Source organism: Musca autumnalis, unplaced genomic scaffold, assembly GCF_047663935.1.
Source record: "Musca autumnalis isolate F117 unplaced genomic scaffold, ASM4766393v1 scaffold_2, whole genome shotgun sequence".
NCBI classification, from domain to species: Eukaryota; Metazoa; Arthropoda; class Insecta; order Diptera; family Muscidae; genus Musca; species Musca autumnalis.
In genome coordinates, this window is record NW_027411755.1 from 178,867,372 (window position 1) to 178,878,340 (window position 10,969).

Consider the following 10,969-nt stretch of genomic DNA (forward strand, 5'->3'; position numbering starts at 1 on the left):
CACGCAAACAGAACAGATGGTCTGAGACACAATCAATTGCGTTCAGCGATTGGCGATAATTGAGTTGCAAACGTTTTTAGTGTTGGTAAACGAAATATGTAAAAATAATTTGACGGATATTATATTACGGCTGTAAGGATGGAATGCAGCTCCCATGGAGCCACCATATTCTCGTCCATTTACATGCCATTCGAGAGCCCTGACCCACCGGGTAATGACGTGGAGAAGCTTGTCAAGGAGATGGGTAGCACTTGCCTCATCATCCTAGGATGTGATGCCAATGCTCACCATTTCCACTGGGGCAGCAGAGACACAAATGCCAGAGGTGAGTCCGTATTCGATTTTATCTTAAAATATAATCTCAGAATATGCAACAGGGGAAATGAATACACTTTTCAAAATAGAATCAGGGGGGAGGTTATAGACATAACCCTCACTAATAAAGACGAATCTATTATCAGTGACTGGAGGGTATCGGAAGAATGCTCCTTTTCGGATCATCGGAAGATATTCTTCCAAGTCTCTGTTAATGGCATTCGACAGCCACCATTTAGAAATCCACGGAAAACCGACTGGAACAAATTCAATGAACTAGTAAGCTCCAAGCTGGGAGTATCACGATACCCCCAAACAGCCACAGAGGTTAATAGTGCAGTGAATCACGTGACAGAGGTTTTGGTGGACAGCTATGAGACCGCCTGCCCACTCACTTACCCAGGCAGAAGATGTCAACCGGTCTGGTGGTCGAAAGATCTGGCTAATCTCAGGAAGATTAGCAGAAGGCTCTACAATAAAGCCAACAAAACGAAGTTGTCCACAGATTGGGAGAACTACAAGGTATCTTTCAATAAGTACAACAGCGAAATAAAGAAGGCTAAACGCAGATCTTGGGTCTGCTTTAGCGAGTCTATAGAGGGAGTAAAGGATGTAGCCAGGTTTCGTAGAGTACTGTCGAAGGACCCTAAATCCATCGGCAGTATCAAGCGGGATGATGGCACATGGACTAACTCCGGTCTAGAAACTCTGGATCTCCTGGCCAAAACCCACTTTCCCAACTGCATGGATGCACCAGATCGCTCAGCCGATCCACCAATGTGTAACCAAGCCACAGGGGAAGTGAGTGTCATCGAGGAGATCATAAGTCACACAAAGATAGCTTGGGCGATAAACACTTTTAAGCCCTTTAAATCACCTGGTCCAGATAGTATCTTCCCTGCTATGCTACAAAATGCATTGGAGGTGTTGATACCACACCTGGATCATATTTATAGGGCCTGTCTACGTCTATCGTTCACACCGGTTCTGTGGAGGGAGGTCACGGTGACATACATCCCCAAAGCAGGGAAGTCAAGTCACACGCTTCCCAAAGACTACAGACCAATCAGCCTATCTTCCTTTCTATTGAAAACGTTAGAAAGATTGCTTGACCTAGGAATAAGATCCAAACTTGGAAACAGTGTTATTAGTCCTGCCCAATACGCCTACATCAAAGGCAGATCGGTGGAGACTACACTTAATGAAGTCGTTGGTTTAATCGAGAGGAATATGATGGGCTCAAACTATACGTTAGCAGCGTTTCTAGATATAGAAGGCGCCTTTAATAACGTCAAACTCGAATCCATCCACAATTCACTCTTGAACTTAGGTGTTTCCACTACACTGATCAATTGGATCGATGGAATGCTTAGCGGCAGGATAATCAATTCAAATATCGGTGAGACCTCCATTCGGAAGTCTGTCACCAGGGGCACACCACAAGGAGGTGTATTATCACCACTGCTGTGGCTCCTGGTGATTAACGAAATACTTAAGGAATTTGACCAACTACGTATAAAGACTGTAGCTTATGCTGATGACGTGGTCATAATGATCACCGGGAAGTTCCCACAAACGCTATCGGAACTCATGCAAGGAGCTCTGGACAAATTATCAAGATGGGCACACAACAATGGACTTGGGGTGAACCCATCTAAGACAGAGCTGGTTCTATTTACGAACAAGAGAAAAGTCAAACCATTCACCCTACCAACGCTGGATGGAGTGGCCCTAAAGCTCTCCCTAGAGGCCAAGTACCTTAGCATTATCCTGGACCACCAACTAACGTGGAAAAGGAATGTCGAGGAACGTGCCAAGAGAGGACTTATAGCCCTTTATTCTTGCAAGAACTCTATTGGTAAGAGTTGGGGTTTGAAACCACAGGTCATACACTGGATTTTTACGGCCATAGTTCGCCCCATTCTGACTTATGGTTCATTGGTATGGTGGAATGCTTTGAGTAAGACATCCCTTCTCCGTAAGATTAATGTCGTTCAAAGAGCGGCATCTCTCCTAATTACCGGTGCCATGAAAAGCACTCCACAGGCTGCTCTCAATGTATTACTGGATCTTCATCCGATGAATCTCGTGGTACAGGAGTTGGCAGCAAAGAGTGCTCTCCGACTCAAGGAGTTAAATTCATGGCGTAACTTCGACTACGGCCATGCTGCTATCTTACGACAATCTGGACTATCGGTGGGTTTGGAGGTAATCAGTGACTATATATCACCACAATTACACTTCGACGACATTGAAGTTCGGATACCTGACAGAGAAGCCTGGACCCACAACTCCCTACCTCTACCCGGTATAGAGATTTATACCGACGGATCCAAGATGGAAAAGGGAACAGGAGCGGGCGTCTACAGCGATACCCTCAACTTACGGATCTCGTACAAGCTAAGCGAAAATTGTAGCGTCTTCCAAGCCGAAATCTTTGCGGTCACGAAAGCAGCAGAATTGATTAAAAACATGGAAGGGGATATAGCCGGACCGGTGACTATCTATGTGGATAGCCAAGCGGCCCTAAAATCACTTAGATCCCATTCAATCAAATCTGCTGCGGTCTTGCACTGCAGGAAAGCTTTGGAGGCCCTACGATCAATCGTTACCTTGTGCTGGGTCCCGGGGCATTGCGACATCGAGGGAAATGAAAAGGCGGATGAACTGGCACGTCGCGGATCTGAGTCAAACGACATCGAAATCGATAACTCAATCAGGCCACCCCTGTGTCACTTCATGCGGCTCCTAGAACAAACATACAGGGAGAAGGCTGGTCAGATCTGGAATAACGAACCTGGCTGCAAGGTATCAACGGCAATCTGGCCCAACCTCTCCAAAAGGAAGACCACTTCCCTACTCTCTATGAGAAAACCCGATCTAAAACTAATGATTGGAGTTATCACGGGACACTGCAGGATAAGATCAATGACCTGCAAATGGGATAGAGATGACCCCACGGACTACTGCAGATTATGCGAAGACGAAGAAGAAACAGAGACGATTGAGCACTTATTATGCCGTTGTCCAATGCTCAGGACCAGGAGAGTTCAAACAATGGGTGAACATACGTTATCATCTCTGACAACATTCTGCCAAGCCGAGCCGACAACACTGCTTCTTCTCGCCAAGGGTCTGAAGTGGCTTCAACACGAACAAACTACAGCATCTTAATACGGCTAACCTCCTTACTCGCTCTCTCTCTCTCCTTACAAATAATCTCTCAATCCGTAGCACTTACTTAATCATTCTCAACTATCCTCTAACTTACTTAATTATTCCTTTTTCCTACTTCTAAACTCGATATGCTATTATTTCTTTTCTTTTCTCCTACCCTTACTATAGGATGAACACAATGGACCATAAGGTCTCCGAGTGGAGTGGCTGTCCAACACGATTGCTGCGCGTCCTTTAACCTAACCTAACCTAATTTGACGGATCACAACACTTGCAAAATTATAAAAATTGCGAAAGTTGCAAATGTCGTAAAAGTGTTGAACGACTCCCATATAAAATGTGCTGTGTTTTGGTGTAAGGGAACGCAAAATGTGAAAAAATGGTAAAAATTGAAAAAAAATTTAATTCTGGAACACAACTAAAATCGGCTTAAGATGAGTTTAAGCATTAAGCTCGGATCGATACCAAATTTTTTCCACAGGTAGGTCTCGTTACCCTGATCACAAATATATACAACATTTTTTGCGGAAGTCCATACTTCTCGAGATATGGGCCTCCGAAGTTCCGAAAATTCCCTTGTTAAATGTCGGCTACTTAGAGAATAATTTTAATTTAAAAGAAAATGTTGCTCCCGTTCCCTAGATTGGCTCCTGTCCATAGCAGAAAGTCTTAAATCCCCGGCCGAAGGCCGGCTATATAAAAAAAAAAAATTATATTTTTTTCCGAGCTTAATGCTTAAACTCAACTTGCTCCCTAAAATCAGACAAAATGGTCTGGATCACAAGTTAAACTAATAAATAAATTATGATCGCGTTATCCCTGTTTAGCATCTGTCCATAGGAGACAACTAGATCAAACAAAACACAACTAAAATCAAACAAAATGGTCTGGATCTGAAGGTATGTACACAAGTTAAACTAATAAATAAGTTCGGCCTTTGAAACGACTTGATAGCTTAGCATGTCTAAATTTTGGGTATAAGATGAATGTAGTGGCTGGATTTAGAAAGCTTTGAAATATACATAGGTCATGGAATGCTGGTTACCCCAATATACATACATATATACCATGCATTTCCTGAGATATAGGCTTCGAAATTTGCGAAAAACCATATGATTTTTGACAAAAAATAATTTTGAACAAAATTATGATCGCGTTATCCCTGTTTATTATCTGTCCATAAGAGAAAGTCTTAAATCCCGGTCGAAGTCCGTCTATTTTCGACAAAAAATTAATTTTTGAAAATTTTTTGTGGAAAAATTTTCAAATCTAGCCACTTCAGTGACTTGCTCTGTTTTGTTCGGCGTCATCTATCTTTGCCCTGTAGGAATTGAGACGGCTGAACCATCCCGAGCGTAGTTGAGCCGGAACTACTTTGGTTTGCGTGGCAGCTGACGCTCCTCAGCTTCGATAGACGGACGATGTACTCCGAGGACTTTATTCACACTATATTTGCTTATTTAAACCTGTTTGATATGTGGCTTTCTCCTGTATCGTTAGACCTCTTCCTCTAGAACGAGAATATCATTCTTTATGTGCCTGCGTGTGTCGGGCCTATCCAATATATGGTGATTGGGTTGGCTCTCACGGTAACACGCGAACAAGTACTGCAATGAAAGAATGTTATTGTGTTGTTGTACCTGATGAATATTTGTTTCCTGAAAACATGAGGAGGCACCCTATTGCAGTTCTCTGGGCTGCATTATGACAGGTTTGAATAATTTTCCACCGCATTGCACTTATATTCGCGGACCAAACTGGCGCTACATAGCTTACCGCAGACCGACCTATCGCGTTATATGTAGTCAACAACGTTTCTTTATCTGCACCCCAAGTGCTGCCGGCTGGGAATTGAGGACTTTGTTCCTACAAAGTGTCTATAAAAGCACCCTTTCTTGCAGAAAGGGTCTACAGAAGTACCCTTTCTTTTTGAAAGGGTCAATAGAAGTACCCTTTCTTTTTGAAAGGGTCAATAGAAGCACCCTTTCTTTTTGAAAGGGTCAATAGAAGCACCCTTCCTTGCAGAAACGGTCTACAGAAGCACCCTTTCTTGCAGAAAGGGTCTATTGAGGCACCCTTTCCTGCAGAAAGAGTCTATGAAAGCACCCTTTCTTGCTGAAGGGGTCTATAGTAGCACCCTTTCTTTTTGAAAGGGTCAATAAAAGCACTCTTTCTTTCAATAGAAGCACCTATCTTGCAGAAAGGGTCAATAGAAGCACCCTTTCTTGCAGAAACGGTCTATAGAAACACCCTTTCTTGCAGAAACGGTCTATAGAAACACCCTTTCTTGCAGAAGGGGTCTATAGTAGCACCTTTTCTTGCAGAAATGGTCTATAGTAGCACCCTTTCTTGCAGAAAGGGTCTATAGAAGCACCCTTTCATGCAGAAGGGGTCTATAGTAACACCCTTTCTTGCAGAAAGAGTCTATAGAAGCACCATTTCTTTCAGAAAGGCTCTATAGAAGCATCATTCTTTTAGAAAGGGTCTATAGAAGCACCCTTTCTTTCAAAACGACCTATAGAAGCACCCTTCCTTTCAGAAAGAGTCTATAGAAGCACCGTTTCTTTCAAAAATGGTCTACAGAAGGGTCTATAGAAGCACCCTTTCTTTTAGAAAGGGTCTATAGAAGCACCCTTCATTCATTCTTTTAGAAAGGGTCTATAGAAGCACCCTTTCTTTTAGAAAGGGTCTATAGAAGCACCCTTCATTCATTCTTTTAGAAAGGGTCTATAGAAGCACCCTTTCTTTCACAAACGACCTATAGAAGCACCCTTCCTTTCAGAAAGAGTCTATAGAAGCACCCTTCCTTTCAGAAAGAGTCTATAGAAGCACCCTTTCTTTCACAAACGACCTATAGAAGCACCCTTCCTTTCAGAAAGAGTCTATAGAAGCACCCTTTCTTTTAGAAAGGGTCTATAGAAGCACCCTTTCTTTTAGAAAGGGTCTATAGAAGCACCCTTTCTTTTAGAAAGGGTCTATAGAAGCACCCTTTCTTTTAGAAAGGGTCTATAGAAGCACCCTTTCTTTTAGAAAGGGTCTATAGAAGCACCCTTTCTTTTAGAAAGGGTCTATAGAAGCACCCTTTCTTTTAGAAAGGGTCTATAGAAGCACCCTTTCTTTTAGAAAGGGTCTATAGAAGCACCCTTTCTTTTAGAAAGGGTCTATAGAAGCACCCTTTCTTTTAGAAAGGGTCTATAGAAGCACCCTTTCTTTTAGAAAGGGTCTATAGAAGCACCCTTTCTTTTAGAAAGGGTCTATAGAAGCACCCTTTCTTTTAGAAAGGGTCTATAGAAGCACCCTTTCTTTTAGAAAGGGTCTATAGAAGCACCCTTTCTTTTAGAAAGGGTCTATAGAAGCACCCTTTCTTTTAGAAAGGGTCTATAGAAGCACCCTTTCTTTTAGAAAGGGTCTATAGAAGCACCCTTTCTTTTAGAAAGGGTCTATAGAAGCACCCTTTCTTTTAGAAAGGGTCTATAGAAGCACCCTTTCTTTTAAAAAGGGTCTATAGAAGCACCCTTTCTTTTAGAAAGGGTCTATAGAAGCACCCTTTCTTTTAGAAAGGGTCTATAGAAGCACCCTTTCTTTTAGAAAGGGTCTATAGAAGCACCCTTTCTTTTAGAAAGGGTCTATAGAAGCACCCTTTCTTTTAGAAAGGGTCTATAGAAGCACCCTTTCTTTTAGAAAGGGTCTATAGAAGCACCCTTTCTTTTAGAAAGGGTCTATAGAAGCACCCTTTCTTTTAGAAAGGGTCTATAGAAGCGCCCTTTCTTTTAGAAAGGGTCTATAGAAGCACCCTTTCTTTTAGAAAGGGTCTATAGAAGCACCCTTTCTTTTAGAAAGGGTCTATAGAAGCACCCTTTCTTTTAGAAAGGGTCTATAGAAGCACCCTTTCTTTTAGAAAGGGTCTATAGAAGCACCCTTTCTTTAGAAAGGGTTTATAGAAGCACCCTTTCTTTTAGAAAGGGTCTATAGAAGCACCCTTTCTTTTAGAAAGGGTCTGTAGAAGCACCCTTTCTTTTAGAAAGGGTCTATAGAAGCACCCTTTCTTTTAGAAAGGGTCTACAGAAGCACCCTTTCTTTTAGAAAGGGTCTATAGAAACACCCTTTCTTTTAGAAAGGGTCTATAGAAGCACCCTTTCTTTTAGAAAGGGTCTATAGAAGCACCCTTTCTTTTAGAACGTGCTGTCAAATGTGACCCCTAGAATCTCAGGGTAGTTGGTGGTCTGAATTCTGCAACCATCAACTCAGTACTTACCACTGTTACCTCAAACAGCTTGGCGTGCTTGGCAATATCAAAGGCTTTTGAGCGCCACCATCGCTGTCTTCTCGACTAATGTGTGGAGTGGAGCGCTGTTGTCGTGCTGTGCCGCTTACAAAACCCATGCTGATGATCGGCAACTGGAACTGGAGAAAAGCGAAATCGGTCTGTGCAGTCACTTTTGCTGACATCCTTGACTGGCTTCATTAGCAGGCCCACCCTGTCCATTTCCCGGCCTTCGGGAACGATGTGGGTGGCTGACAGGTTGAGAACTTTAGTGAGATACTCGACTCCCGACTCATTGTAAATTGTGGTGTAGTGCTCTTCTCTTCGCCCAGTCCCTACCGGGGTACACCACAAACTGTCGATTAAAGCTCATCACGCTCATTTGCTAATCCCGTAGTCTTTGCGGGGAAGTTTGGTCTCACTTCGGATATTCGACCAGCCAGTATATAGCGAACGGTTGCAACAGCGATGATGACCAGAAACGTTCTCTCTGCAACCCGAACATCAGACGGGTAGGACAATTCTTTGAAGCGGTGATTGGTAAACTCTCTTAAGCTAGATCAATTAGCTTTCCCATGGGCGATCTGCTAATCGAGACAATTATGGGGAGATGGTCTGACCCAAGACAAACCACGGGTTGGCAGGTGACGTCATTTGTCAGACACGATGATTATAATTGGTGAATTGTGACCATCTCCGCTAATTTTGGTAGCGGCGTCGGTGCAAAACGTATAGCTTACCAATCTGCTCAGCCAGCAATATAGCACTATACCCTATAATCATTTCCGAGGGTCCCCCCTGATCAGTCGGTTATGACCTTCCAAAAGGGGGGATGTATACGTTAAGCAACTCTACCTCGATAGTACCACATCTGACTGCTAGCTACCCCAATACATTCCATGCAGGAGTTAATAGAGTAAGGGCCATTATTATATGTGTTCTTTTACTATCTGATGGATTTCAAAACGTAAAATAAACCAATTTGGAGGCATTACAAATATAATTTTTACATTGAAAGTTAATTTTGAGAAGCTCCTCCTTGAAATTCAATCATCACTTTTAGCTTTAAGTTAACCGGAACGCTATAAATCTGTTCGCTAAATCCAAACTATAACAAAAGAAGACTTATAATAATGGGGGTAAGTCTCAAAGCTTGAGATAGGTTAAGAAACTAAGGCTGCCAACAGACCATCTGCTTTTTCACGTGTATGACATTAGCTGTTCTGTATATTAGTATACCCAAAGTGACAACATACATGTGAAGAAGCAGATGGTCTGATGGCCGCCTAATGGATTCTTTGAACGTGGATTTTATTAACGAACTTTTCGATAAAATACATGTTTCCTTTATGGCGCATTTATTACAGTACGACATTGGTGAATGTGTACAAAATTATAAAATAAATGGTAAAATAGCTTTACGATTTCTTGGATAATTTTTAAAATTGTCCATGTACCAAATGTGTGTTTGGAGGCCACTGTAAATCTGTAAATTAATGAAATTTTATTAATTCATTTTATTGTAAAAAAAAATACCTGATTGCTTAAGACAAAAACTACCACTATCCACCATGTAACGTTGCTTACAAAGAAACCGAAAAGGAGAGACACATATAAACCAATTTCGAAAAACATATGAGGTGATGATATCAATTCGAAATAGCCACCTTTGGGCAACAAGTGTTTCTCCGTAATCTGTTTTCCAGTATCAAAATTTTTGCGCAAACGTATCAAAATCAAATTCGACTGATATTGTTGCCACCAACAGAAAAGGTATACGACAATTGAAATATACTGTATTACTGATAGTTTCGAAAAATTAATTGGTGAGGGAGATGAATCTTGAAGAAATATCAAATAGAGATATTTTTTATTATGATTTACGGTTTAATTATATGTTTAGGTGTGAAATTACATTTATGTGTTAAAAGTATCTCTTAATACTACTTACCTCCAATAAAACCCTCAGCATTGGCTACCAATAACGGCATTATCAATATATAATAAAAGTTTGACAAACAATAGTGTTTTATGTCTAATCTGCTGTTCCGGGAAAATATTTGTATGAATGCCGTTTCATAAGCTCGTCGAAGACATTGTAACCCCATCAACAATGTAACAACGAGACATTCTGTTGAATTTAAATGAACTTGACGATGTTTACCACCAGCAACAATATTCAAAAACATTTCCAAAGATCTAGGTAATTCACTTTGAAATACGTTAATTACTAACCTAACCTCTATTACTAACCAAATATAGAAAAATGATGAAATTGATCCCACTATATATCCATGTGATATCCACGATTTGGGCACCGTTAAGATGTATTTCTTTGAGTCATATGCTGCATATTTGCCAAACAGGAAAAACTCTTTCACAGTTTTGGGTAATTTAAAATTTGTGAAATGCATTAGCATTCCCCCGACTATTATTAAGGAACTTAGCGAGAAATATATAATATTCAAGATATTTATGTGCCAACTTTCTATGAAATTTAAGACAAGTTCCCAGTCGATTTTGCACATTGTATATGACTCTGCTGCCTATTCAAACGTAAAAACTCAGTTCCTCTATGTGCAATAATCCTCAAGTTTTTGTATTTCTACTTGAAAGTGTAAATTATAATGGTAATACTTTCAGCGCGTCATTTGTTATCGACAAATGTATGTTAATTAATTACACGATAGCTCTTTAATTACATGTTTTTTAATTAGCTTAGGTCAGATTTTTTGTGACAGTCTGATAATGCCGCTTTTACGAGGTGTAGGTGCAATATAGGTACAACATAAGGAAAATACATAGGTCATACCAAATATACATACATATCGTCACCATAAATGCCAAAAGTCGTAATTAACAAAATAATAATTTTACAGGAGGAGCAAAAAACGTTATAAAATGAAAAACTGTTTTTTGAATATTAATCTTGTGAAGGCGAGTATGTGGGATATTATCAATCATATACGAATGGGAGTAAGTAATGAAATCAAAACCGTCATTACAATAAAATCTACAATGTTATCCCATTTTCCGAAATGCCTTTTCTTAACCCTTTCGGTGCTTATTTTTTTGTTTTCGGTCTGAAAAAAAATGTTTACCAATTTTATATATACTTAAGCACGCTATATGAATAATCAAAACTAATTTTTTAACATTTTGTTTGGAAAAGTGGTTTTTGGACACTATGCCATATGGCATAGAATGTATTTA

General features: G+C 40.6%; 1 protein-coding gene across 1 annotated transcript; it reads right to left on the reverse strand.

Moving 5' to 3' along the window:
- Window positions 1–9,149: 9,149 nt before the first annotated feature.
- Window positions 9,150–9,945, reverse strand: LOC141392456 (polyprenal reductase-like). The gene is made up of 3 exons (XM_073965395.1): window positions 9,708–9,945; window positions 9,293–9,597; window positions 9,150–9,242 (listed from the first exon to the last, which is right to left on the reverse strand). Exons 1-3 carry the CDS (start codon window positions 9,943–9,945, stop codon window positions 9,150–9,152), a joined length of 636 nt encoding a protein of 211 aa, XP_073821496.1.
- Window positions 9,946–10,969: the final 1,024 nt, after the last annotated feature.